Source organism: Aspergillus steynii (assembly GCF_002849105.1).
Source record: "Aspergillus steynii IBT 23096 chromosome Unknown P170scaffold_3, whole genome shotgun sequence".
NCBI classification, from domain to species: Eukaryota; Fungi; Ascomycota; class Eurotiomycetes; order Eurotiales; family Aspergillaceae; genus Aspergillus; species Aspergillus steynii.
Genome location: NW_020194400.1, coordinates 2,438,971 through 2,463,893, shown reverse-complemented (window position 1 = coordinate 2,463,893; position 24,923 = coordinate 2,438,971). Strand labels below are relative to the sequence as shown.

Genomic DNA, 24,923 nt, shown 5'->3' with positions numbered 1-24,923 from the left:
GAATTAATCTTCAGAATTGAGCAACGATTCTCGGTCTCATTTTGCATGTTAGTATACCTAGTCACCTCAAAGGACATGATATTGACGTTCAGAGCAGACTTCTGCTTTTTCCTCCATGTCTCAAATTATCTACGAAGATCTTCATCTCGTTCCGAAATATGCCAAGGCTCATGGAATTGTCATGAGCCTGGCTTTCACAGTTATGATGCCTCTCGGTGTCTTCGCCATTCGATTTCTCCGCGTTAAAGGAACAATCTGGATACACGTTGTGTGGCAGCTACTCAGCTGGATACTGATGCTTGCGGGATTGGCCACTGGCATTCGTGTTGGGAAGATTCTCGATCGAGTGAGTGCACTTTCTTTTGGATTCAAAGAGAAAAGATATTCAAAATGCTGCATTGAGAGAGACCTGACGTTTTCTTAGTTGCACAATAATGCGCACACCATTCTCGGCACCATCGTGGTTGTCCTCCTGCTTTTCCAGCCTTTCATTGGGCTGATCCATCATTTCCGATTCCGAAAGACGCAGAAGCCCGGGAAGTGGACGCGTCTGCATGTTTGGTATGGACGTGTTCTGATTCTTCTTGGTATTATCAATGGTGGACTAGGGCTAGAGCTCGCGGCAAATACGACTGGTGGGGAGATTGCGTACGGAGTCGTTGGCGGTATCTTTGGGGCTGGTCTTTTGCTGGTGGCGATTTTGGTCGAGACGAAGAAGTTGCCGTTCTGGAAGGAGAGGTCTGTTCCTCAGATGGAGGAGAGAGCTTTGTAGAGGATGCCGTGGATATTCCAAAGAAACGCCGGTGATATTGGTTAGATTGACGATTACTATACGAACAGGTGGAATCAGAAATTAATTGGAACATTTGGACATGCATTCCCAAGTTCAAAGTAGACTTTGATCCATCCCTAGATCCCCATTCTCTCCAAAAACCCCAAAACCAACCCCCCAATCTCCTCCGTATCCGTCTCCACCGCAAAATGCCCAGCATCGAGCAAATGCACCTCCGCGTCTGGCAAATCCCGCTTAAAAGCCTCCGCCCCGGCGGACACAAAAATCGGATCATTACGACCCCAGACCGCCAGTACCGGGACCTGCGACTTGCGAAAATACTCCTGAAACCGAGGATACAGGGCGATATTGTTCTGGTAATCCCAGAAGAGATCAACCTGGGCGTCTGCGTTCCCGGGACGCTGCAGAAGGGCATAGTCCAGGGTGTAGGACTCCGGGGCGATGGTTCGCGTGGGGCACGTCCCGTGCTCGTATTGCCATTTTGTAGCCTCTAGGCTGAGCATGTTCTTTGCGAGATCGGCTCGCGCAGAGGGCGTGTTATTGCCGAGCCAGAAGGCGCGGATCGGGGCCCAGAAGTCGCTCAGGCCTTCGGTGTAAGCGTTGCCGTTTTGGGTAATGACTGCTGTGATGCGGGTTGGTGGTTTGAGGGCAATTCGGAGGGCTGTTGGTGCGCCGTAGTCGAAGATGTAGACGGTGAATGTCTGGATGGAGAGAGCATCTAGGAATTCGAGGACTGTGTTGGCGAGGTTGTCGAAGGTGTAGTGGAATGTTTCTGGGGCTTCAGTGAATCCGAATCCTGGGAGGCCTGGGGCAAGGATGTGGTATTTTGTGGCTAGCAGGGGGACCAGGTTGCGGTATTGATGTGAGGACGCAGGGAAGCCATGGAGGAGGAGTATCACCGGGGCGTCTTGAGGCCCGGATTCGCGGTAGAAGAGCCGGGTCTGGGAGGTGGGAAGATGCAGGTACTTAATCTGGGTAAGAGGACTGCTAGCCATGATGGTGGTCTGAGAGAAATGGCCTGACAAAGGATACTCAGAGATGAATTTAGATAGAGCCAAGAAGGTGTCTTATAGCCATGTAGAGACGGATTTGTCATGAAGCCGAAGATGGCAGTCGTTAGGGCTTGTTTCTTGGCGTTTCTTTAGCGTTCTGGCGGCCTTCCAATCATCGACCACCACAACCCTGCCTGTTCCGGCTTATAAGCCGCCACGCATCCCCGGGAGAGAAGACCTTTTTGTCTTTCCTTTCAAATATCTCATATGGACGGGCCATTGACTGATATCCTCCCTTGTGACTCGACATTATGGAGTCCGAACCAGGTCCGTTCCTCTTCGTCCACGGTCCAACCATGAGATCCCGCGATGGCGAGCACCTCCGCTCCCGATTCATGAAGCAGCGATATGCTGCGCGACGGCATCGCTTACAGACCATTCCGATTACCAAGAGGAATTTTGTCTTCCTAAAAAGGAATCCCGAGGAGATATCGCGTCAGGAATCCCATCTTGGTGCGATGAATGGAAGGGCCCAGACTCGAATCCTGGCTCCGTGTTGGAGTCCGTTGCATTCGACTGTGTCGACTAGACTAGATCCCTTTGCTCCGGATATACCGGGATCGGGGGAATTGTCTGATTGTCTGTTGTATCATTGTGGGTGGAATTAACCCGTCGTTGGTATTTAGTGACCGACATGGTTACTGACCTCGGTAGGTGTTCATGTTCTATGGCCCTGTGCGCGGCCCGTTGATTTCGCACAGGGAAGCTACCATGCGTATCTGCTCTCCGGGAGAAAGTCTATTGTCATGCAAGCGGTGTTCTATAGCTCTTCCTTGCACCTTGATGCTTTATCAACGTTTCATGGCGTGGAGAACTACCGGCGCCATACCGCCGCGCAGTTATTCTGGAAAGGACAGGTCCTACAACAGATTCGACTGGAATTAGCGCAGATCAACGACAAAACGGCCAGTGATGAGCTGACAGATGACATTCTGCTATGTATCCTGTATCTTGCGGCGAACGAGAATCTCAATAGCATCCCTCCGCCAGAACAGGGGCCTTTTAACCCGCCATTTAAAAGCCAACAGTTACTAGAGTACTATGGGAATTGTCAATTCCACCCATTGCATTGGGAAGCCGTTGAGAAGATTGTATTGAGTCGAGGCGGCATACGCACTGTGAAACTCTACGGTCTGGGCTGGCTGATATCTCTGTACGCTTCTCCCCTTGCCTCTCGAATGCTTACCTTGTGACCATTTCGATTCTCTAGCTCGGCCTTGATCGGTGCAGTCAATAGTAACACTAAGCCTGTGTTTCCGCTGGTGTATCCGGACGGAAAGCCGTACATTTATCGTGCGCCCCTTCGTGCTCTTAGAGTCCCTGAGGTCTCGCGGTACAGTGCACTCCGTAACCACGGATTCCAGCAACTCGCTCTTCTGAGCCCTCCGATCAAAGGGAACCTGATCCGTGCGTTTCTGGATCTGGGCGAGCTCACACAAGGGATTGAGTTTCTTGCCTCTCGTTCGTGTGATCCCAATACACTGACACTCGTCGGAAACTCTCGCGCACTTATCCAGCATCGGCTATCGAATCTTCCGGACTCGAATGACCAGTCAACCGCAATACTTCATCGCAGAACCGACTGCACCTACGCATACTGCGAAAAACCACGAACCATTTACCTGGTCTGTCGCACAGCAGCCGTTCTGTATAGTCTCAACGTGGCATTCCCGCTGCCACGAACGGCTCGGCAGCGAGCCACAATGTCCGGTGAGATACAAAACTTAGCTATGCAGCTGCAGGGGAAACAGGAAGATGCAGTCGTAGAGCTTCTTCTCTGGTGCGCTATGATTGCTGGGATCTGCGCACATGGTGATTTACGGGAGTGGTTTGTGCGTCAGGCGGGCGATTGCATTTGTGCATTAGGCATCTGCTCTTGGGATGAGATGGTTGTCTTCTTGAGATCGTTCGCGTGGTTGGGCTGCGCGTCTGATGAGGCAGGAAAGACGTTTTGGGATGAGGTTCGTATGCTCATGACTTCTGGGCCGTAGTCAAATAGAAATATTGCGTGATTAAAGACGAGGTTTCCAATCGATTCCGATATCGAGAGGTTTGCCTTTGATAGACAGTGCTTACTGCCACTGATTTCTAGTTACATTCACCAGAGCCAAAGCCGATTAGGAAACTGGTCAGCGCATGAAATAGTCGAAGAAAGCCAATTAGCACAGGGAGGACTATCTCGCCATAGCCGGTCAGCATCATCCCGTCTTTAATATTAAACCATATTAATTATCCATATGAGGCTTGGCTCTCTGAACTAAATTCCATTATACTCTTCTCCCTCAATGTTCAGACTATAAAGCTCTCTCACCCGCCATGTCTTCCATCTCACCTGGCTCAACCTTCATATACTAACCCTAACCAAATCCCCTTCTACCTACTTGCTCACAATGCCTCATTCCTCCTCCTCAACCTCTACCTCTATCTTACAAAAGCCCTTCCCCTCCCCAACCCTCTCCCTCTCCCACCGCATCGTCCTAGCCCCCATGACCCGCATGCGCGCCTGCAACACCACCGCCCTCCCAAACCCCACCGCAGCCCCCTACTACGCCGAACGCACCACCCCCGGCGCCCTCCTCATCTCCGAAGGCATCGTCATCCACCCGCGCGGGAAAGGCTTCCCACGCACCCCAGGCCTCTGGACCCCCGCGCACGCAGAGGCCTGGAAACCCATCACCGACGCGGTGCACGCGCGCGGAGGGACCTTCTTCGCGCAGATCTGGCACGTCGGGCGCGTCTCCGTCCCCTCCCAAACAGGGGGGTTGAGGCCCCTAAGTTCGACGAGCGGGTGTTTGCCCGGGAGGCATGTTTTATTCGGGCAGAGCGAGGACGCAGACGGGGATGGGGATGTGAGCGAGGCGTATGGACCCTCTCATGCGCTGAGCATCCCCAAGATCCAAGACGTGGTGGGCCAGTTTGCCCGCGCGGCGAGGCTGGCGGTCCATGGGGGTGGGTTCGACGGGGTGGAGATTCACGGTGGGAATGGGTATTTGGTCGATTGCTTCACGCACGATAGTATCAATACCCGGGGCGATGAGTACGGCGGGTCGATTGGGAATCGGATCCGGTTTGCGTTGGAGGTCGTGGATGCGGTGGTGAGGGCTGTTGGGAGGGAGAGGACCGCGATTCGTCTGGCGCCGTATCATGTGCTGCAGGGCACGAATGATAGTATGCGCTTGGAGACGTTCTCGGAGTTGGTGCGTGAGTTGGAGATGAGGGGACTGGCGTATGTCCATATCGTCGAGCCACGGTATGATCGGTTTAGTCGCGAGGGGGCGTTTTCGGGAGATATTCGACGAGATGGGGATGGGAGGGAGGATGCCGATGAGGCGTCTATCTGGTCGTTTCGCAGGATTCTGAAGACGACGCCGGTGATTGGGGCTGGGGGGTATGATGCTGAGTCGGCGGCACGGGCGATTGAGGAAGGTGAGTTCTGGTTTCTTGATATGTGGTGTATAGGATGCTGACGATATTCAGGACGCGTGGATCTGGTGGCTTTCGGACGGTATTTCACCTCCAATCCGGATCTGCCTGAACGCCTGTTCAAGGGTCTTCCTCTGACCAAGTATCATCGGCCTACGTTCTATACTTCGGGGGAGAAGGGGTACCTGGGTTGGCCACGATGGGAAGACGAAGTTCACAAGATGGATTTGTGAGGATAGATCCTGAACTTTAGACTCATGGATTGTCTTTTTGGATCGCTTAGGCCGAGTTGAAAGACGGATGGAAGAAAGGTAAAGCAATGCATAAATCGTTGCCTGCATTATATCTTGAAGCTAGTCTATCCATCTATCCAGCATGTTTATCATCGCAAATCATGCCATCTAACTTGTAGCACTGGCTGACAGACCAAGCCAAACAGCACCATTTTTATCTCGTTAAAAACCATCACACTTAAGAAAAGAACTTGGCCTCGCCCTCCTTCAGCTTCTTGCCGGCCTCCTCGGTCCAGGCGGCCTTGACGGCGGCGGCATCCTTGCCGGCAGCGGTAAGACGCTCGGCGAGAGAAGCCAGCTCCTCGGCGTCGATCTTGCCCATGATGTTCTCGACATCGGTGAGCACGCCGTCGATCTGGGCGGCAGAGGCGTCACCGGACTCGGCGAAGTAGTTGACGTCCTTGACGGAAGCCTTGAGCACACGCTTGTTCTTCTTGGAGGCGTTCTTGGCGGCCTCCTTGGCCTTCTTCGACTTCTCGCGGTCAGCCTTGGCGGCCTCCTCGGCCTCCTTCTTGCGCTGCTCCTCCTCTAGGCGAGCCTTCTCCTTCTCCTCAACCAGACGCTTGGCCTCGGCCTCACGCTCGAGACGCTTCTTGTCCTTGTCGGCACGAGCGGCCTTGCGGAACTTCTTGATACGCTCGTCCTGGGCGGCCAGGTCGTCGACCAGGTGGCGCAAACGGGCAGTGTCCTCGGTCTTGCGCTTGCGGCGGGCGTTGGCGTTCTTCTTCTCGACGTGACGCTTCTGGTCACGGTTCTCGTTGTCATCGGGAACGTCCTCGTCCAGGTACTCGAAAGTACGCCAGCTGTCGAAGTTGTACCAGAAGTTGTAGAAGTTGTCGACCTCCTCGAAGGTGCTGTTGTCGTCACCCAGCTTAGGCACGGGCTGGATCTTGGAGAAACGGCCCTCAGCCTCGAGCACGGGGCGCCAGAGCTTGAAGAAGTTGCCCTTGGCGGTCTCCTTCTTGCTGGGGGGGTCGACCTCGGCGGCCTCATCAACGGAGTCGAACTGGCGACGACGGACGGGGTCCGAAAGCACCTCGGTGGCCTTCTGGATACACTTGAAGAACTGGTCGTTCTCGTCGCTCTGGCCCATGGCGGCCTTCTTGTCGGGGTGGTGACGCAGAACCTTCTTGCGGTGGGCCCGCTTGATCTGCTCGGGGGTTGCGCGCCAGCGGTACTTGGTAAGACCGAGCACGGCGTAGTGATCTTGGCTCTGTGAAGGATTAGTGATGTGCTAGATTGTAGGATCGCTGAATTTATGTACCTTCCAGTCCTTGGCCTCACGAGCCAGGAGCATGCCGTCCTCGGGCTCGGAGATGTCATCATCCTCATCGTCTTCGGTCTTCTTGACGTTGTTCTGGGCCTGGATTCTCTCGTCCTCAGAGAAGGTGCGGTGGTGACGCTTCTAGAGGGTTGTTAGTTATTGAACCAAGTCATGCATTTCTTTCACCATATGCTCAATTGCAAAGCAAAGGCACAGGTGAATCAGGAGAACGTACTCTGCGGGCGTGGGCGAGGAAGTGAGGGCCAACGGGCTCCAGAGTGCGCTGGGTGGCGGCAGACAGGGAGCCAACGGCCTTGAAGTCCTTATCGGCGCTCCAGCCCTGAGGCAGAGCCGGGAGAGAGACGGAAACGGAAGTCATTTCGACAGGGATCGAAGCCAACTGTACTTTGCGGCGTTCGAATGTACAAAGAAAAAAGACCCGAAGGGAAGTGGATGCTGACGAGAAAGACGACGGCAGAAAAAAAAGTGCGGTGCTTTTTTCGCGGCGATTTTTTCTGCCCCGACATTCCGCCCCACGCCACGCCAATCAGCCGCCGGTCGTTTCGGAGATCAATTGAAGGCTCGACCAGACGGCCTGAAGAAGAGGTCGCAGACACAGTTTTCTGGTGAGTTGGAATGCTTTTTACTGTTGGAGCCTGTCGATGCCCTGTCAGGATTTGCTGAACTAACAATCACCCCGAAAGTCTCGATAAACAACATTTTCAAGCCTACAACACGCCACGTCCCGCAAAGGTCCGCGACTACTTTGACGAAGACATTCGTCGAAAGATTCCCTGAAGGCTATATAATCTATTCAAGCCTATCCAAAGCATAATCTCGCTCTTACAAAATGGCCGTTTCCGCCCGAAGTGCCTATCGTCAAATTCTCCGCGCCACCCGTGTTGCTTTCCAAAGTCAGTCACTTCTGTTATTCCTCGCAATCGCACGATCCTAACATGTTTTGACGATAGATGACACCCGTGTGATGCTCGCTGCCCGTCAAGAGGCCCGTCGGAATTTCGATGACCATCCTCGTGTCGGAATCGACACCCCCATGAAGATCAACCATGCCGTGGAGGTGGCCAACATCCTGAAGCATAACCTTGTGCAAGGGTCTCGATCGGCCGAGGACGACGCTGCGAAATGGGGTATGGGTTCTTTCTCGGGGTATAAGTGGATGATACTAACAGCCTGGAATAGAACTTAATATTCACGACGATATCGAACGCGGCGACAACGATTCGGTCAAGATTGGGGGCAAGAATGTCAAGGTTGACAAGCCATGCTCTGCATAGATGGAACCTGTCTACGAGTGCTGGTCTGCATGCTCTACTACTTGGGATGAGATTGCAGAATAGTTGCATTTGTGCTTTGTATTATAGTATACCCGAACTTTTCTCTCCTTCCGGCGTCTTCTGGGGTATTTTGGATTGATAACAGCAATGTAAAAAGAATAGACAAAACGCCCGCTTTGAATGTACATGTGATTGTCTCCATAGTCCCAATATTTCAACAAGTCAAGAATTTATCAAGATTTCAACCGTATGCTTAATCTCCAGACAAGCTGGTGTACTGGATCTCGCCGCTTCCCGGGGGCGGAGCGACGATGTTTCGGGGTCTTTCAGGCTTGTCGACAGCTTCCTCGCCAGCGGCGGTGATAGACTTGTTGCCGGAGCCAGGTCCCCTAGAGGTCCCAACAGCCGATCGTCCCTCGCGAGCATGTTTCATCCGTTCCTCCCGATCCATATTGTCCAGCGGCTTAGGCTTACCCCATCGAATCCGCAGCGGACAACCCTTAATGACGGCCTTTCCTTGGCACTGTTTGGCGGCGGCTTCGGCGCCCTCGCGGGTGGCAAAGTTCACGAACGCAGAGTGAGCGCGGTGGGAGCAGACGAGCGACCGGAGCTGGCCGAACTCGGAGAAGAAAGACCGCAGAGTGTGTTCGGGAAGATCGTCCTCGACACCTGTGATGAAGAGAGACGTAACATTCGGGTCCGCGGGCGGAAGAATATCATCTTGCGACGGCGGCAGCTGAGCAGTTCCGGGGAACGGGCGACCACCACGGCCGCCACGCGCACCACCCCTCCCTCTGCCAGGCAGGGCAGTCCCTCTTCTGCTATCGCTCGTTCGAATAGGTCCCGGTCCGTTGCCGTACCGACTGTGTACCGGACCTTCCGAGGACGGCGCCTCGCCCTCCTCGTCGCGCGCGGCCTCGATCTGTCGAGGTTTTCTGTAGTAGGGCTCACTGTGCGCAAGTCGCCGCAGCAGGTCGCGCGCCTTCTCATCCGTCTTTTCATATTCCTCGACCGCCCCGCGTCCTTCCTCGATTTCCTTCTCGTGTCCTTGGGCGTAGTATTCGCGGTTGATCGTGCTCTCGGGGCCAGGAGCCACCATCTTCAGAGCGGCATCACGAACGACGATGGGAAGACCGAAGGACAAATCGAGCATACAGCATTGGCAGCAGTTCTTCAACCGAGCACACGTCAAGCAGATGGCGGTGCGCTTGGTACGCGCGGTGCGGTCGGCCTTCCAGCGGAAGATAGTGAAGGGACGAGTGCACTATACAAAGTTAGATTAAATCAATATTCGAACAGAGGGGAGAGGAAAGACATACGATTTTGCATTCTGCGCCGTAATCTTCCTTGAGCATCTGCACGTAGGGATTTTCAGGAAGGCAATTTTCGCAGACGGAGGGGAAGTCGGTGGTTTCCCATCCTGACCGATTAAGGTCCTGTTTGATTTGGGGCTGAGGCATAGTACACCAGGTTGTTCCAGCAAAGGGGGATGAGGAGCAGGTGGAAGCTCGCGTTACTCAAGCAAGTTGCGCGGCGGCGAAAGAATCACGATTATCGATAGAGTTCCCTCTGTGGCTGCGCTGTGGCGGGAGGGTGTGGCTGACCAGCTGATATAATCAGGATCACGTGTCAGTGGTTCTTCAGCGGATGTTTGTTATGGTGGGGACAGTCCGTGATAAGATCAGGGCTCATGATATTAATTTGACTGTCGGGAATATCTCATTACCGAAAACTGTGTCATATTCCATCTGACATGACTATTACTTAGCTACTTAGGGGTAGGTGAGAACTAAGATGTCCTGAAGAGCAAGTCCACCACGAAGGGATCGTCTAGACCGTCGTGTTTGCGTATTCACAGCGTATTTGCGTATTCACAGCCCCCCTGTCCGGCCTATCAGAAGCCACCTTCTCCGGCTCGAACCCCGGACGGCCCTTTTGGGTCTAGCCTTGCGTCCGGTCGGTTGGCTGGCCAGACCGCCGCCCGTGATTGGCTGGGTGCCTTGTCAAAGTCAGTCGCATTTCCGCCTCCTTTCTTTTGGCCGATCTGCTTGCTTCCCGCCTATCTTGACCTGCTGTTCACTATTTTTTTTTCTTCCCCTTCTTGTCTTCTATCTCCCACCTCTCTTTTTCCTGTTGCCTGATTTGTTTCTGCGACTCGTGGTCTGCGAAATACAAATTGCCCTCCGAGTCCCTCCACTCCTTCGCTTCTTTCCGACATTCTTTTTCACCACATCCACCGCCCCTTTTCACATCACCAATCGCTCTTCACAATGGCCCCTACCGCTTTGGAAAAGGAAGACCACGCGCGTGATGCGCAGTTCAACAAGGCCATGCACGGCAAGTCCTCTCAGGCGCAGGGTGGTTTCGCCGCCATGCGTGGAAAGGACGCTGCCGCGCAGAAGGCTGCTGTCGATGAATACTTCAAGCACTGGGACAACCAGGATGCTGCCGACGAGACCGAGGAAACTCGCGCTGTAAGCACTGCATTCTTCAATTGAGATTCGGAGGGGACATTGACCAATTGCTTTTTTACCCACAGGCCCGTCGTGCCGAATATGCCACCTTGACCAGACAGTATGTTCACCGCACTTGCGCATCGACGCTTCCATTCGAAAAACACTGACCAGATTTCCTCGTAGCTACTACAACCTTGCCACCGACTTCTACGAATACGGATGGGGTACCTCGTTCCACTTCTGCCGATTCGCCTACGGCGAGCCTTTCTACCAGGCCATCGCTCGCCACGAACACTACCTCGCTCACCAGATGGGCATCAAGTCCGGCATGAAGGTGCTTGATGTCGGCTGCGGTGTTGGCGGTCCCGCTCGTGAGATCGTCAAATTCTCCGACGCCAACGTCGTTGGTCTGAACAACAACGACTACCAGATCGAGCGTGCCACCCGCTACGCCGAGCGCGAGGGTCTCAGCGACAAGCTGAGCTTCGTCAAGGGTGATTTCATGCAGATGAGCTTCCCCGACAACTCGTTCGACGCCGTCTACGCTATCGAGGCTACTGTTCACGCTCCCGAGCTCGTTGGCGTCTACAAGGAGATCATGCGTGTGCTGAAGCCCGGCGGTATCTTCGGCGTGTACGAGTGGCTCATGACCGACGAGTACAACAACGACAACCCTGAGCACCGCAAGATCCGTCTCGGTATCGAGCAGGGCGATGGTATCTCCAACATGGTCCGTGTCTCCGAGGGACTGGACGCCATCAAGAACGCCGGCTTCGAGCTGCTCCACCACGAGGATCTGGCGGACCGTGACGACTCCATCCCCTGGTACTTCCCTCTGGCCGGATCCTTCAAGCACATGTCCTCGCCCTGGGATTTCCTCACCATCGCTCGCATGACCTGGTGGGGCCGTGGTATCGCTCACCGCTTCGTCGGCGCCATGGAGAAGGTCGGTCTCTTCCCCAAGGGCTCGCAGAAGACTGCCGACAGTCTGGCCCTGGCCGGTGACTGCCTGGTCGCCGGTGGTGAGAAGAAGCTCTTCACTCCCATGTACCTCATGGTGGGCCGCAAGCCCGAGTAAATTCATTTCATCTCCACCTCATATCCTAACCTCAAAATCCTCATGTGAAACGCCCTGTCCTGTACAAAAACCACGGTTTCCTCTGATTTGTACCAGCATCCTCTTCATCCTCCTTATTATAGATTTGGCGGTCTAAATTCTTTAATCTCGTGTCTCTTTTCTTCTCTTCTTTTTTTCTTTCTTCGATCTCGCTCTGGGCGATTCATCTTCTGGTTCTCAACTGTTGTTATTATTTGCATACCGCCATCGGATGCTATGCTTGTATGCTTTGTGTTTCATTTGCGATTTTCCTTTTGTCCAATATCCTACGAATCACTGCTGTGTATGTACATGTGCCCACGGTGATGATTGACTTGCGTTATCTTTCTGTTTCTCTACCGTTCTTCGGTAAAGATAGTCTGTAATGTGAGTGAGTCATGAACGAAAGCTTTTATTCATTTCATCTTCAACTATGCGTAGTATTACTATAGGAGTATCGTTTCCATCATCCCGTATCTAGACATTTTCGCGGGGATTGCGTGAGAATACATCATTCTATTGCGTGATGTGAGTCTCGATCGTGCCGTTCTATCAACCAGTAAGTTAGTAACCCTAGTCTTGATATTCCAGGGGAGACAAGGAAATTGCATCACGTACCAGTTCTCGGCTGTACTTAACTCCAACGTTGTTCCCGCTGACCGCGTCATACGGAACAGGGCTTGTATAGTTAAACGTGGCAGTAAGGTTCTTCCACGTCTTCTGAACAACATTCAGGATCCCGTGGCCACCGGAGCAGCGTCCCTGCGTCAACGGAACAGGCCACTTGGGCGAATAGTTGTCACTGGCCATGGGTCCGGGATGAGTCTCATTGAGATACAGATTGCTCGTCTCAACCTCATAGTTCTTGTACCCAACCTTTTCAGCCAGGAAGCTGAGCAGATTAGCACCACAGTCCCAGCGACCCAGGGAGGGGAGACCCCAGTTGGCAGACAGCGACGCAATAATAGAGTAGTGGGTGTAGAAGGTGTCGTCCTGTTTGCCGCGGAGGTGTTCCGGGACGGCGCCACCCAGCAAAAAGCTGTAGATCTTGTTCCCGATCTCGTAGGTGTCGTTCTCGTCGAAGGTGAGCAGGATGAGGGTGTCTTTGGTGAAGTAGTCGTTTTCGAGCAGCTCGGCGAGGAAGCGGTAGGTCCAGGAGCCGGCGAAGGTGATGTTGGTGTCGTGTGCGTCGTTGGTCATGTTCGGCGTGATGAAGCTGTACTGCGGGAGGCGGTGGCTCTCGAGGTCTTCGTAGAAGGTGGTGAAGTTCTTGATCTGCCGCAGACGCGTCGCGTCCTCCGTCACCGAGTTGAAGAGGATCTTGGGGTTGTGCTTGCGCACGTAGTCGTTCGCTCCCGTCTCCGGGTATCGGTACCCCTGGTACCCCGGGTAGGGCATGTGCTCTTGGTACTCGCCCCAGGCGATGTTCTTGACGTCGAGCATGTCGGCGATGGTGGACACGTTGGACGGGATCTGGTTGAAGTCGTCGTTGTCCATGCCAAAGGTGTCTCCGCCGGCTGAGGCGCAGTAGTTGGGCTCGGAGGGGTGGGTGATGGCCCAGTAGTTGCTCAGGAGGAGACCCTTCTCGGCCAGCTTGGATAGGCTAGGGTCGTTGGCTGCATCTTCGAAGTCCTGCGGAGTTTGGTTAGGTTTGTACAGTGTCAATTCAGCTTGAAATGTGGTGTGGACTTACGGTGTTCTCCAACCAGATGTTAACAAAGCGATTGAATGATAGACCCTTGACATTGGAGACGGGGGAGTGAGGCAGCACTGTAGCCTGTGCAGCTTCGATCTCCGCACGAGAAGGCAATTCCTTCGTAGCAGTTTTGGCAAGGGCCAGGGAGATGCCTCCAAGGAGGGTCACGAGGGTCTGTTGGGGAAGCATGGCGTCCTCCGTATCTCAATTGAACTGACACTGCAATTGATGCTTGGATGAGAGCTGGATTGAACAGAAACAGATGGCAGGAGCACACTCTGCGCCCTTATATATGTTTTCCGACCCCATCCTGAAGACAGAATTCGACCAGACATCCATCTTAGTGAATGGATCTCAATCCGACTACCACCTACCCCTCTTGACAGAAGCATCTCGCTTCCAGCTTTCCCCCACTCTGCACCTTGTGAGTGCATCGTGTTGTGCATCGCATTGTCGCACGTTGCAAGTCGATGATCGCTGAGTGGCCCAGTGCTTGGCAATGGGTCCCGGGCACGTGCGGTCGCTGGCTCACCCGAGCGGTTGAGCTTGGCCGGGTGGACCCAATCAGCATGACCCGGCCTGCTATAGATCGGCTGCTCGGCAACTGATGGCTGAATTGGATGGACGGCGTAGATATGAAGCCACAAATCACAGTCTAGTGATTACCACCGCAGTTATGTCTAGCGAGTAAGGCTGGAGCTTGGTGATTCTCCGGCATCCGGGCATTACCTATATTCTACTCTTCTTGGCATGGCGTTTTGAGTAGGCGAAGAAAAAAGACGAAAACAGAAATAAAATAACTAGAGCTAGCTTCGTTGGCAAAAGAAAGCATGAGTGAGATTCCGTTTAATATAACAAGGAAAGGCTCCGGATGTTTCTTCTCGTTCTTTTTTATTGCTTTTCGTAAACAGCATTGGAGGCTGTGATATTTTATTTCATTTTGACTAATTTCAATTTCCGTTTCTTCTCTATTCAATGGGAAAACAGGAAATAATATGCAGAAAGGAATAGAGGATATGGCGATTGTCTCCGTCTAGGTAATATGAAAATTATCAGGGTTAGCAGAATGTCAGTTATAGAATTTATTCCACTGGAAGTTAGAATGCCAGAAAAATGAATAGAAGAGAGACTTCTGGTGACGTTTTGAGTAATTTAATCTCAGTGCCCGACTATTTGGACCTGAATATGTATAACTAATGTGTTCAAACAATTTTTACATTTGGTGGAAACAAACCTTATTATGTTGATATCAGCAGCTGCTTTCATATAACCAGTATAGGAATAAATAAATTGATTAATCGGTATGGTTCAAATGCGAATGTATGGAAGCTAATAAGATAATCCTTAAATATATTGCTCTAGATAGGTTGTTTGACTATATGATGTAAGTATAAAAGCAATCTGCATACCTAGCAGAAAGCCAAGTGCCGGGTCATGAGGAATAGAATATTAAAGATAAGCTTCGCGGTTATGACAGTGCTTGAAGCTAATATATATTTAAAATAATAAGCTATGCTGAGTATGGCCAATTGAACATTAGAAGAGATCTGTAGGGTAGAATAACTCAAACCACATATGAACGCTTCCCAAGAAGTAGGTCCAGATGTTCCTAGATTGTCAGGTAAAGAAAGTGAGGGTATTGAGTCGGGAAAGGAAGACATAAGCTGCCTGGAAGTTCCCCACAAAACAAGTAGCAAAGCATTACCTCAGAAGTTACCAAAGGATATCCCCGTTGGAAGTCAGGAGACACGTGCTCGAGGCCGGAGAATGCACCGTAACAACCGGTAGATCCCTGACATTCAAAGGAGCAGATTAATTCCTCCGAAGTAACTACATCATGCTATAAAATGCTTAGTTCGAATGCTGTGACAGGCCACTACTGCAAGCACCCGTTCAAACAGAACCTCTTTCCCCAGCACATCTGAAGATCAAAAAACAAAGCAAAGTCTTCGTTCATTCACCGTTGAGGAGGTATACCCCCCGGAACCAATCAAGCCCGGTGACGTGTGTAGGGAGGTCTCGGAAAAGCAGCCGTGAAGCCCCGAGAGTCTCCGTGAACCCCCAGACGCGTCCTAAGGCCTCGCAGTCACTTCTACTGTTGTCTTCTGACCCAGGCGCGTGCAAGTCACCTCACTTAAGCGAAGGAACCTCCTCCACCCCATCTCTCCTGTAGAGATACTGCAGGGACCGTTGTTGATATCATTCTTGCCATACATACCCTTTGTGCCTCTCTTGACCCTGTACCTCTCCTGCCATAATGTTCAGCTACAATCAGTTCCAGAGTCACCTTGACGTGGCTCGTGCACGCTGGGAAAAGGTGCAGACAGACACCCAAGTGGGAAATGTCACCATTGATGGAAACAGCCTGACTATTGCCGACGTCGTTGCAGTTGCCAAGTAAGTTCAAGATTCCCTTCTCCCTTGTTGAAACAAGTATAGTTTGCTTACAAACGGTGTGACTAGATCTGGTTGCCGACCTCATCTCACAAAAGATCCTGAAAGAATCGAAAGCATTAACCGAAGCATTACTGTCCTGACAGACTGCTTGGCTAAGGGGCATGCGATTTATGGTAAGATCTGACACCATTCCATTGAAACACCTAGAATGTTACTGACAGCCATAGGCGTCAACACAGGATTCGGAGGCAGTGCAGACTCACGGACCACCCAAGTTTACTCGTTGCAGAGGTCCCTATTGCAATTCCTTCAGAGTGGCATCCTGACTGAAGGCGATATCGGTGATGAGGGGTCCGCACTTGAGAGCCATTCGATGCCGCCCGAGTGGGTCAAAGCAACTATGCTGGTCCGTTGCAATTCCGTTGCCAGAGGACACTCCGCAGTATCGGTGGCTTCTATAAATGCAATCCTGAGGTTGATTCGCCATAGAATCGTCCCGGTAGTGCCTCTTCGTGGAACCATTTCGGCTTCTGGGGACCTCATGCCTCTGGCATATATTGTTGGAGCTGCAGAAGGAAGCCCTGGAATACACGTTCAGGTTGGCAAAAGACATGAGCGTCGGATTGTCACTGCTCAACAAGCCTTAAAAGCACACCAGATCCCGGGTATTAGTCTTGGCCCGAAGGAGGCTCTTGGTCTTGTGAATGGAACTGCAGCAGCCGCTGGCTTAGCTAGTCTTGCCATGTATGAGGCCCATCAGCTTGCCATCCTGTCTCAGGTTGTGACTGCCCTTACCGTGGAGGCTCTCTCTGGCTCAAAGGACAGTTTTCATCCGTTCATCAACTTGACCCGTCCCCACGAAGGCCAGATGGAGGCTGCTACAAATATTCTTGCCGTGCTTCAGGGCTCTCATCTTGCGAAGGGAGGTGACGCATGGCAGTCGAAAACCTCAGGTCTCGTTCAGGATCGTTATTCGATCAGAACATCAGCTCAATGGATTGGCCCTCAGCTCGAAGACCTTGCACTCGCCGATCGTCAAATCGATATTGAACTCAACTCAACCACTGACAATCCATTGATTGACAACTCAGCTTCAAAATTCTATTGCGGCGGTAACTTTCAAGCTACAACCGTGACATCGGCTATGGAGAAGACTCGTTTGGCACTGCAGATGTTGGGTAAGCTGCTCTTTACACAGTGCACCGAGTTGATAGACCCCGGACTTAGCAATGGTCTGCCGACGAACCTGGCTGCCGACGAACCCAGCTTGTCCTTCACAATGAAGGGTGTTGACATCAACATGGCTGCATATATGTCTGAGTTGGCCTACCTTGCGAACCCGGTCAGCTCACATGTCCAAACAGCCGAAATGCACAACCAAGCCATCAATTCCCTGGCCTTTGTGACCGCACGATACACCATGAAAGCAGTTGATCTCGTATCCATGATAGGCGCGTGTTCTTTGTATGTGGTCTGCCAGGCCCTTGACCTGCGCGTTATCCAGTTGAGGTTTTACGACAAAATCGATTCTGTTATCCACCAAGCTATGACCTTTGCTTTCAATAACTTCCTCAGCGCAGACGAGATCGAAGAATTGGTGGAAAAGGTTACCAGTGCCATTAAATCTGCTTGGCCGCTGACCTCCCGCCTAGACATCGAGCAGCGCAACAGCTATGTAGTCGATCGCTCCTTATCCATCGTGGTGAGAGAGGTAGCAAAAGTCAACTCAGCTCGTTGCCCAAAGGTGAATTATCTCGCCAAGATCGACCAGTGGAGAGAACTGGCTGTCCACAATCTCACCCTTGCGTATAAACGAGGGGTCGAAGAGTTCTGCGATCAGCCGATTACCCCTGACTACCTGGGCCTTGGATCCAAGCTTGTTTATGTGTATATCCGGCGTCAACTGGGTATCCCATTCCATCAAGGCTTTGCCGAGCATCTGTCGCCACAGCAGAGCGAGGCCAACACCATCGGCGGCAGAGAGAAGAAATCAATCGGTGCCTGGATTTCCATCATCTATGAGGCGTTGCGCGAAGATAAGATGACTGGTATTCTTCTTGGAGCACTGCTGGCTCGCGTGGAGGATTGATTAGGCGTCGCTCGCTTCAAGTTGACATGGGGCTTATTTTGTTGATTGCAATCTCACCTGCGGTGATTGTTATTGATGCCACACCTTTTCTTCTTTTTCTTTCTATCCATGTAATTTAACATGAGATCTGTTATGGGTGGATAAGTCCATGAAACCAACTAGCTTTAGCTTTGAATGTGCACGGATTCCTTGTAGTTGCTGAGTAGATGAAAAGATAGACAGAATGAGGACCGTCAGTCACTCGCTGATTCCCAGTTTAGGAAAGTTGGCAGCACTGCCCAGATGACACTAGAACGACTAACCCTTATTACTAGTAATCAGAAATGTTCGATTTCAAACAATCGTAGTTCTTATATCCAGAATTGTTTCAAATTGCAGTTGATGGAAGAAAATGCGGGGAAGTTTTTCCCACTCCAGATCTTTCTTCCTTTTCCACCAACCGCTTCTCTTCATTCCTGCAGTTGCAGACAACCATACTTCTTGTCAAGTGGGGTAGCCGAACAGGCGAGAGGGATTACAGAGCCTACCGCTGTGCCAGTGGGATTCAAAAGATGCCAGTCTCAAGTTCTTCTCTTACCTAGGTCAAGTCGAACATCCAACAGAATATCACCGGAGCTCCACACCTTAAAAATGACATTTCCAGTTACAATTTCGCTTCAGAGCGACGCTCTGCAAGTTAAAGTGCACATCAGTGCCGATGGAATCGCCTTCCTCCAGGAAGTTATCCCTATTCCGGGCTCTACTCGCCCATCAGCGTCTAGATACTTCCCAAACTCATTCACTCCCCTGTTGGAAGCGCGTCTCGCGGGCGAAGGCACGGCGAAACACAAATCCTCCAAGTCGCTCATTGGAACTTACCTGGGAACGCGGTTGAAGTACCAGTCACATCACACCAGCACGCAGGCTGATACCAAAGTTCTAGATGTTGTTCTAGCAGACGATATCTCCAAGGTCACCGTGATATGCCATCTCAGAATATACCGATCTATCCCAGTTCTCTCGTCAACGGCCACTATTCGAAACGACGGCGACCAGGACATCGTGGTAACCCAACTCAGCTCCCTTGTGCTTGGGGGATTGACTACGGGGTCGGAAAAATGGTGGTCGGATTATACCCTGTCGGTACCAAATAATTCATGGTTCAGAGAAGCACAATGGATTGAACATGACCTACCAAGTCTCGGGGTTGACGACTACGGAGTCTACGGTCGTCCCGAAGAGCACGCGGCTAGTATAGCACATTATGCTGTCTCCAATCGTGGAAGTTTCTCTACAGAAGGGCACTTACCCATGGGTCTGTTGAAACGGACCGACGGTGCGGAAACGTGGCTATGGCAGGTGGAAAACAACGGGTCATGGCGGTGGGAAATTGGAGACTGGAAAGACAGCGTTTATGTGGCAGCCGGAGGACCGGTAGAGGCTGACCATGACTGGAGGGAGAAATTATCTCCAGGAAAAGAATTCACAACTGTACCAGTTGCGATCTGTCATGTCTTTGACAATTACGAGAAGGCATTCGCTGAGATGACGCGATACCGACGACAAATGAGACGGCAGCATGAAGACCACAAGCGACTGCCGATCATATTCAACGATTACATGAATTGTCTCATGGGTGACCCGACAGATGAGAAGATCCTAGCACTCGTTGATCCGGTCGTCGAAGCTGGAGCCGAATATTTTGTGATTGACGCGGGCTGGTATGCGGACGACTCAGGATGGTGGGACGACGTCGGGCTGTGGGAGCCTTCAAAGAAAAGATTCCCCATGGGATTCAAGGAGCTTCTAGCCCAGCTCCAAGCACGGGGACTAGCTCCAGGCCTCTGGATAGAGCCAGAGGTTGTTGGAATCCGAAGCGTTGTTGCGCAGCAGCTCCCAGAAGACGCGTTTTTCCAACGAGATGGCCGGCGCATCGTCGAAAAGGGACGATACCAACTCGACTACCGTCATCAAGCTGTACGCGATCGCATGCATGGGATTATTCACCGTCTAATAACGGACTACGGTGTCGGCTACTTCAAGTTCGATTACAACATCGAAGTCACCCAGGGCACTGATATCAGTTGCTCGAGCGCTGGGTCGGGCCAGCTAGATCACAATAGGGCATACTTGCGCTGGGTTAGCGAATTACACGACAAATATCCCGCACTTGTTATTGAAAACTGTTCCAGCGGTGCCCAGCGAATGGACTACGCCATGTTAGCCGTTCACGCCCTCCAATCTACCAGTGACCAGCAGGACCCCGATCGTTATGCTGCCATTGCCGCGGCCCTTCCAACGGCTGTGACCCCCGAACAAGGAGCTGTGTGGGCGTATCCTCAGCCCGAATGGGACGATGAAATCAATGCAATGACTGTGACTAACAGTTTACTCGGGCGTATACATCTCAGTGGACGACTCGATAACCTCCAGCCCCATCAGTTTGATCTAATTAAACAAGGAATGGACGTGTATCGAAGCATCTGCTTGGACCTGGCAACTGCAACTGCATTTTGGCCCCTTGGCCTTCCTCACTGGCACGATGACTGGATCGCACTCGGGATGGCGGCTCAAACAGCGGAAGGAAGAGACACTGGACATTATTATATCTCCATCTGGAGACGTGGAGGTGCCGAGTCAATCGAACTCCCCCTTTTGACGTTCCGTGACCACGCAGTCAATGCGCAAATTCTCTATCCTGCCTCGTTCCCTGTCAATATATCATGGAAACCTGAAGGGCTGCTCAAAGTCCATATCCCTTCGAAGATGGCTGCTCGACTGCTGAAGGTTACTGTGTCTTGATCTTGGTTTTGGTTTCGCACGGACATCAAAGCACCGGCCACGTCTAATCCAAGAGACAAACATCCAAATAATTCAAGCGAAACCCAACAGTGCTTCAACTCAAGAAGGAGCTATTAGCCTTCATCTCTGCCAATAAAGACATTTCCCCCGCACTTTTTGTTACACAGAGCATTCCAACTAGCTATCCCTTACTTCTAGGCTTCCGGCTCAGCTCCCAGCCTTCGCCTTCCACCAGTCAGGGTGCGTCAAACCCGCTGTCTAGGCCTTCTTTCCCCCGGATTTACCTTACCTTGTCCACAAATTTAATCTACTGGCGTCGAGTGTCTTTCCTTCAAAGACGTTAAATGGTGAGGGTGTCATTTTTGATCATGTGCTTTAGTTGTCCCTTGCAGGGGTCAGGGATGGAAGAGATAGGCATTCATTATAGGGATATTTTGCGGGAAAGTTGAATTGACATATCATGTTTTCCATTGGTTGTTATCTGTTACACTGAGCGGTGTGCTCATTGGTATATAATCCAGCAGGGGTCCATGAAGCTTTGACAGTTGGTTGTTCTTCTAAAATATGATTCATGTACTGCGATGATCGAACAGTTTTGTACCTGGTGGGAGCTCAATAAACCGATAGAAAATGGAGAAGACATCTGTTGTTGATTCTCCATCATCTGCAGACTCGGAGACGCAACACTGCGATGAAGAGAAGAATACTGCATGGCAAATGAGCGTGGACGAGGCCCAAGCAGCCAACATCAACGAGCATACCATGACTGTTCGGCAGGCCCTACGATCTTACCCGTGGGCTGTGATCTGGTCACTCATCATCTCCATGTCAATCATCATGGAGGGATATGATACCAATCTCATTGGCAGCTTCTACGGATACCCAGCCTTCCAGAAAGAATTCGGCATCGAACATGGCGATGGGTACCAGGTACCTCAGGCGTGGCAGTCTGCTCTCGGGGTCGGTGGGAATGCAGGCTGCATCGTTGGTGCATTTTTGAACGGGTACCTGATTAAGCATTATGGGTTCAGGAAAGTTTTTATGGGAGCGCTGGTGCTCATGTGTGGCTTCATATTTGTGTCCTTCTTTGGCAAGTCCCTGGGCGTCCAAGTGGCTGGACAGGTTCTTTGTGGGTAGGTCTGATCTGGACACTTGATCTTGATAGAAATTGCTGACAGCTTGCAGAATTCCGTGGGGAATATTCGCCACAATCGGGCCAGCATACTCGTCGGAGCTGTTGCCAATGGCGCTTCGCTCATACCTGACTGCTTACACGAATATGTGTTTCGCTATCGGTCAATTTATCAGTGCCGGCGTGCTTCAAAGCCTCTTGAGCCGGGATGACCAGTGGTCGTACCGTATTCCATATGCCATACAGTGGATCTGGCCCGCACCGCTATTTTTCATAGCGATATTTATGCCGGAGTCGCCCTGGTGGCAGGTGCGCCATGGCAAATACGAAGCCGCCCAAAAGACCGTCCATCGCCTAACAAGCAGGCCAGAAAGGACCAAGTCTCGAGAAATAGTCGCCATGATGATCCATACCGACAGCATCGAACGGGAATTAGAGGCTGGAGGCTCGTACTGGGATTGCTTTCGAGGAAGCAATCTGCGACGCACGGAAATTGCCTGCGTGACGTTTGCCGGGCAGGTGTTTGCCGGCAGCCAGTTCGCATACACAGGCACATATTTTTTCGAGCAAGCAGGAATGAGTCCATCGAATGCTTATAAGGTCGGATTGGGTGGCACTGCGGTTGCATTCGTCAGTACAATTCTCTCCTGGTTCCTCATGAAGGGACTTGGCCGCCGGACCATGTATTTAAGTGGCATGGGACTGATGTCAATATATCTTCTCATTATCGGATTTCTGACTCTCCCAAAGCATAACAACAATCTTGTCTGGGCACAGTCTGCATTGTGTATCGTTTGGCTGTTCACTTTCTCATTGACCGTGGGACCGATGGGCTGGAGCATCGCCCCAGAGGTCTCGTCAACACGGCTGAGATCAAAGACAATCTGCCTAGCCCGCAATGCCTATTATATTGCCATTGTTGTTGCCAATGCCATTGAGCCATACATGATGAATCCGGTCGCATGGAATTGGAGAGGAAAAACCGGCTTTTTTTGGTTCGCGTTCGCTTTCCTCACATTTGTCTGGGGCTACTTCCGTCTCGCAGAGACCAAAGGGCGTACGTTCGAGGAACTGGATATTATGTTCGCGGCTGGTGTGCCAACAAGGAAGTTTAAGAAGTGTCACGTCGACGCGTACGCAGAGAATGTGGCGATCAAAGATCGGGCAAAGGAGGGTCCACATGAGAAAACAGCTATAGCCATGTGATTTTTTGGCGGTTTTTCTCGTTGATCCAAGCCAAATATGGCCAACGATTGAGTTTCGAGATTATTCTTCCAAATTTCTATCATAGGGAGAGTCTCTCATCCCAGCTTTTGATGTGGAGTTGCGACTTTGTGGATTGTCGGATCCGATCTTGGCTGATAGGCCACGGTTGAATTGCACCAGCTGCAAATCTGTCCTTTGAATTGAAGAGATTCGTGAGTCCCGGTTGAACGGAAAGTTTTTCTGATAAAGCTGCCAGCAAAAGTCCTTAGGGCTTTGGTTGATCGACAGGGTCCAATGTTTTAGGGCAGTATGGGTAACTCTGGGCGACCATCCAATAAGGATTGCGCACACAATACAGACCTTGGATGATTCCATTTCTCCCCCACCACCCTTCATTCATCCTCCCATTTTCATAATCGCGTCAATCCCCGCAGGGTCCTGACATTCAAATTTGCATCTTTCTTTTCTTTTATTTCTCTTTTCCATCTTGAAAATGAATGGTATCGACCTGGAAAGAACCTCATCTCGGCAAGGCAATGATCCCTTCCAAACTCCAACTTCCGAGCAAGATGAGACCAACGCTGCGACAAACCAAGCAGATGCTTTTGAAGACATCCCTCCTAATGGCGGGTATGGCTGGGTGTGCACGTTTTGTGCGTTTATGATCACCGTGCACACCTGGGGTATCAACAGCGCGTGGGGAGTGATCCTCGCCTATTTCCTGTCCAATTCAACATTCCCCGGTGCTGGCCATCTGGATTATGCGTTTATCGGCGGGCTGTCTATCTCCCAATGCTTGCTGATTGGGCCCATTGTCACCAAGACGTACAAAGCTGTGGGAACCACGGTGACCTTGCTCTTCGGTACAGCCTTGGTCTTTGTGTCCCTGTTTAGTGCATCATATTCGACAAAGATATGGCACTTGTTTTTGTCCCAAGGAGTATGCTTTGGCTTCGGCATGGGTTTCCTCTACCTCACCACCATGGCGATTCTCCCTCCATGGTTCTCAACTAAGAGAAGCCTTTCTATCGGGCTCGCCGCTTCGGGCTCTGGGATCGGCGGTCTTGTCTATAATTTGGCGTCAGGTCATACGATCGAAACTATGGGCTGGCAGATGACCTACAAAATTCTGGCATTCTGCGCTCTAGGATCCAATTTGATCTGCTCGCTGTTGCTGAGAGACCGCAAACAATCTCGGACTGCTATCGCCCAACGCACGTTCAATCACCGCGATCTCAGCAGCTTCCAGGTCCTCCTGATGATCGTGTGGGGAGTCAGCACGGAGCTAGGGTTCATCGCTTTGATTTACTCCCTGCCGCATTACGCATCGTCGATTGGGTTGAATGCACAGCAAGGATCGGTCGCAGGTGCAATCCTGAATCTTGGACTAGCCATTGGACGGCCCCTGACCGGGTGGGTTAGCGACGTTTTTGGCAGAATCACAGTTTCGATGCTTATGACAGCCTTTTGCGCCGTTGTATGCTTTGCCATCTGGATCCCTGCGCAGTCTTATGCGCCCCTTTTGGTGTTCGCCATTTTATCGGGAATGGTTAGTGGCACCTTCTGGGGAACGATAACCCCGGTGACTGCTGAGGTAGTCGGGCTGAGCCGTCTTCCGTCGACATTTGCCATGATCTGCCTTACTCTAGTCATTCCAACGACCGTTGCTGAGCCAGTGGCACTCAGCTTGGTGGCCAGCTCTGGCTACTTGAATACTCAAGTGTACATTGCATGCATGTTCATTTTGGGCGCACTTAGCCTTTGGGTCTTGCGTTCCTGGAAGTTCTATGAGATTGAAAAAAAGGCGGCAAAAGAACAAGAGGGTGTATATGGATCAGAAAACGCCTTGGCCAGCTTTCCGAGCTACTTTGGATGGCTTCAGCCTCGGAAATTGTTTTTGTACGGTCGTGTGTAATGAAATAGTAGGTAAGGCATTGCAAGGTAGAGAGT

General features: G+C 51.6%; 13 protein-coding genes across 13 annotated transcripts; 9 read left to right on the top strand and 4 right to left on the bottom strand.

Annotated features, from left to right (window-relative positions):
* Positions 1 to 115: 115 nt before the first annotated feature.
* P170DRAFT_445933 (cytochrome b561 domain-containing protein) lies at positions 116 to 817 on the top strand (the record flags this gene model as incomplete). The annotated part of the gene is made up of 3 exons (XM_024850747.1): positions 116 to 346; positions 425 to 738; positions 796 to 817. The coding sequence occupies 3 exons, from the start codon at positions 116 to 118 to the stop codon at positions 815 to 817; spliced, it is 567 nt and encodes a 188-aa protein (XP_024705964.1).
* Positions 818 to 909: 92 nt separating this feature from the next.
* Positions 910 to 1,788, bottom strand: P170DRAFT_424987 (alpha/beta fold hydrolase; the record flags this gene model as incomplete). Its single annotated transcript, XM_024847596.1, has 1 exon — positions 910 to 1,788. The coding sequence occupies one exon, from the start codon at positions 1,786 to 1,788 to the stop codon at positions 910 to 912; it is 879 nt and encodes a 292-aa protein (XP_024705963.1).
* A 515-nt stretch (positions 1,789 to 2,303) lies between these two features.
* On the top strand, positions 2,304 to 3,836 carry P170DRAFT_355698 (uncharacterized protein; the record flags this gene model as incomplete). The annotated part of the gene is made up of 3 exons (XM_024844103.1): positions 2,304 to 2,439; positions 2,500 to 2,998; positions 3,056 to 3,836. 3 exons carry the CDS (start codon positions 2,304 to 2,306, stop codon positions 3,834 to 3,836), a joined length of 1,416 nt encoding a protein of 471 aa, XP_024705962.1.
* Positions 3,837 to 4,196: 360 nt separating this feature from the next.
* On the top strand, positions 4,197 to 5,471 carry P170DRAFT_381609 (alkene reductase; the record flags this gene model as incomplete). The annotated part of the gene is made up of 2 exons (XM_024845580.1): positions 4,197 to 5,271; positions 5,323 to 5,471. Coding segments are annotated over exons 1-2 (1,185 nt in total), but the record flags the coding sequence as incomplete, so codon positions are not given.
* Positions 5,472 to 5,580: 109 nt separating this feature from the next.
* On the bottom strand, positions 5,581 to 7,280 carry P170DRAFT_435839 (putative ribosome associated DnaJ chaperone Zuotin). The gene is made up of 3 exons (XM_024849031.1): positions 7,061 to 7,280; positions 6,826 to 6,966; positions 5,581 to 6,774 (listed from the first exon to the last, which is right to left on the bottom strand). Exons 1-3 carry the CDS (start codon positions 7,202 to 7,204, stop codon positions 5,740 to 5,742), a joined length of 1,320 nt encoding a protein of 439 aa, XP_024705960.1. The 5' UTR covers positions 7,205 to 7,280; the 3' UTR covers positions 5,581 to 5,739.
* Positions 7,281 to 7,419: 139 nt separating this feature from the next.
* On the top strand, positions 7,420 to 8,306 carry P170DRAFT_405989 (LYR motif-containing protein). The gene is made up of 4 exons (XM_024846604.1): positions 7,420 to 7,451; positions 7,530 to 7,739; positions 7,797 to 7,973; positions 8,026 to 8,306. The coding sequence occupies exons 2-4, from the start codon at positions 7,676 to 7,678 to the stop codon at positions 8,118 to 8,120; spliced, it is 336 nt and encodes a 111-aa protein (XP_024705959.1). The 5' UTR covers positions 7,420 to 7,451; positions 7,530 to 7,675; the 3' UTR covers positions 8,121 to 8,306.
* On the bottom strand, positions 8,187 to 9,773 carry slt11 (Pre-mRNA-splicing factor ECM2). Its single transcript, XM_024846603.1, has 2 exons — positions 9,440 to 9,773; positions 8,187 to 9,384 (listed from the first exon to the last, which is right to left on the bottom strand). Exons 1-2 carry the CDS (start codon positions 9,578 to 9,580, stop codon positions 8,374 to 8,376), a joined length of 1,152 nt encoding a protein of 383 aa, XP_024705958.1. The 5' UTR covers positions 9,581 to 9,773; the 3' UTR covers positions 8,187 to 8,373.
* Positions 9,774 to 10,277: 504 nt separating this feature from the next.
* On the top strand, positions 10,278 to 12,081 carry erg6 (sterol 24-C-methyltransferase). The gene is made up of 3 exons (XM_024845579.1): positions 10,278 to 10,594; positions 10,660 to 10,694; positions 10,760 to 12,081. Exons 1-3 carry the CDS (start codon positions 10,391 to 10,393, stop codon positions 11,652 to 11,654), a joined length of 1,134 nt encoding a protein of 377 aa, XP_024705957.1. The 5' UTR covers positions 10,278 to 10,390; the 3' UTR covers positions 11,655 to 12,081.
* Positions 11,925 to 13,647, bottom strand: P170DRAFT_150822 (putative acid phosphatase). The gene is made up of 3 exons (XM_024842517.1): positions 13,366 to 13,647; positions 12,291 to 13,304; positions 11,925 to 12,221 (listed from the first exon to the last, which is right to left on the bottom strand). Exons 1-3 carry the CDS (start codon positions 13,555 to 13,557, stop codon positions 12,189 to 12,191), a joined length of 1,239 nt encoding a protein of 412 aa, XP_024705956.1. The 5' UTR covers positions 13,558 to 13,647; the 3' UTR covers positions 11,925 to 12,188.
* Positions 13,648 to 15,539: 1,892 nt separating this feature from the next.
* P170DRAFT_381594 (aromatic amino acid ammonia-lyase) lies at positions 15,540 to 17,931 on the top strand. The gene is made up of 3 exons (XM_024845578.1): positions 15,540 to 15,765; positions 15,832 to 15,938; positions 15,993 to 17,931. The coding sequence occupies exons 1-3, from the start codon at positions 15,626 to 15,628 to the stop codon at positions 17,852 to 17,854; spliced, it is 2,109 nt and encodes a 702-aa protein (XP_024705955.1). The 5' UTR covers positions 15,540 to 15,625; the 3' UTR covers positions 17,855 to 17,931.
* Positions 17,932 to 18,484: 553 nt separating this feature from the next.
* P170DRAFT_474212 (putative Melibiase subfamily) lies at positions 18,485 to 20,635 on the top strand (the record flags this gene model as incomplete). Its single annotated transcript, XM_024853111.1, has 1 exon — positions 18,485 to 20,635. The coding sequence occupies one exon, from the start codon at positions 18,485 to 18,487 to the stop codon at positions 20,633 to 20,635; it is 2,151 nt and encodes a 716-aa protein (XP_024705954.1).
* A 630-nt stretch (positions 20,636 to 21,265) lies between these two features.
* P170DRAFT_355790 (putative transporter) lies at positions 21,266 to 22,973 on the top strand (the record flags this gene model as incomplete). Its single annotated transcript, XM_024844110.1, has 2 exons — positions 21,266 to 21,768; positions 21,821 to 22,973. The coding sequence occupies 2 exons, from the start codon at positions 21,266 to 21,268 to the stop codon at positions 22,971 to 22,973; spliced, it is 1,656 nt and encodes a 551-aa protein (XP_024705953.1).
* Positions 22,974 to 23,466: 493 nt separating this feature from the next.
* Positions 23,467 to 24,888, top strand: P170DRAFT_355174 (MFS general substrate transporter; the record flags this gene model as incomplete). Its single annotated transcript, XM_024844078.1, has 1 exon — positions 23,467 to 24,888. One exon carries the CDS (start codon positions 23,467 to 23,469, stop codon positions 24,886 to 24,888), a length of 1,422 nt encoding a protein of 473 aa, XP_024705952.1.
* Positions 24,889 to 24,923: the final 35 nt, after the last annotated feature.

Excerpts from the sequence above, each read along its gene's own strand:
- P170DRAFT_405989 (XM_024846604.1), top strand. The coding sequence starts at position 7,676 with ATGGCCGTTTCCGCCCGAAGTGCCTATCGTCAAATTCTCCGCGCCACC. Across the intron at positions 7,740-7,796 it reads CACCCGTGTTGCTTTCCAAA|ATGACACCCGTGTGATGCTC; the intron begins GTCAGTCACTTC and ends TTTTGACGATAG. Across the intron at positions 7,974-8,025 it reads GGACGACGCTGCGAAATGGG|AACTTAATATTCACGACGAT; the intron begins GTATGGGTTCTT and ends AGCCTGGAATAG.
- slt11 (XM_024846603.1), bottom strand. The coding sequence starts at position 9,580 with ATGCCTCAGCCCCAAATCAAACAGGACCTTAATCGGTCAGGATGGGAA. Across the intron at positions 9,385-9,439 it reads ACGGCGCAGAATGCAAAATC|TGCACTCGTCCCTTCACTAT; the intron begins GTATGTCTTTCC and ends AACTTTGTATAG.
- erg6 (XM_024845579.1), top strand. The coding sequence starts at position 10,391 with ATGGCCCCTACCGCTTTGGAAAAGGAAGACCACGCGCGTGATGCGCAG. Across the intron at positions 10,595-10,659 it reads AGACCGAGGAAACTCGCGCT|GCCCGTCGTGCCGAATATGC; the intron begins GTAAGCACTGCA and ends TTTTACCCACAG. Across the intron at positions 10,695-10,759 it reads TATGCCACCTTGACCAGACA|CTACTACAACCTTGCCACCG; the intron begins GTATGTTCACCG and ends ATTTCCTCGTAG.
- P170DRAFT_381594 (XM_024845578.1), top strand. The coding sequence starts at position 15,626 with ATGTTCAGCTACAATCAGTTCCAGAGTCACCTTGACGTGGCTCGTGCA. Across the intron at positions 15,766-15,831 it reads GACGTCGTTGCAGTTGCCAA|ATCTGGTTGCCGACCTCATC; the intron begins GTAAGTTCAAGA and ends CGGTGTGACTAG. Across the intron at positions 15,939-15,992 it reads TAAGGGGCATGCGATTTATG|GCGTCAACACAGGATTCGGA; the intron begins GTAAGATCTGAC and ends TGACAGCCATAG.
- P170DRAFT_150822 (XM_024842517.1), bottom strand. The coding sequence starts at position 13,557 with ATGCTTCCCCAACAGACCCTCGTGACCCTCCTTGGAGGCATCTCCCTG. Across the intron at positions 13,305-13,365 it reads ACATCTGGTTGGAGAACACC|GACTTCGAAGATGCAGCCAA; the intron begins GTAAGTCCACAC and ends CAAACTCCGCAG. Across the intron at positions 12,222-12,290 it reads TTAAGTACAGCCGAGAACTG|AACGGCACGATCGAGACTCA; the intron begins GTACGTGATGCA and ends ACTGGTTGATAG.
- P170DRAFT_435839 (XM_024849031.1), bottom strand. The coding sequence starts at position 7,204 with ATGACTTCCGTTTCCGTCTCTCTCCCGGCTCTGCCTCAGGGCTGGAGC. Across the intron at positions 6,967-7,060 it reads TCCTCGCCCACGCCCGCAGA|AAGCGTCACCACCGCACCTT; the intron begins GTACGTTCTCCT and ends ACAACCCTCTAG. Across the intron at positions 6,775-6,825 it reads GTGAGGCCAAGGACTGGAAG|AGCCAAGATCACTACGCCGT; the intron begins GTACATAAATTC and ends AATCCTTCACAG.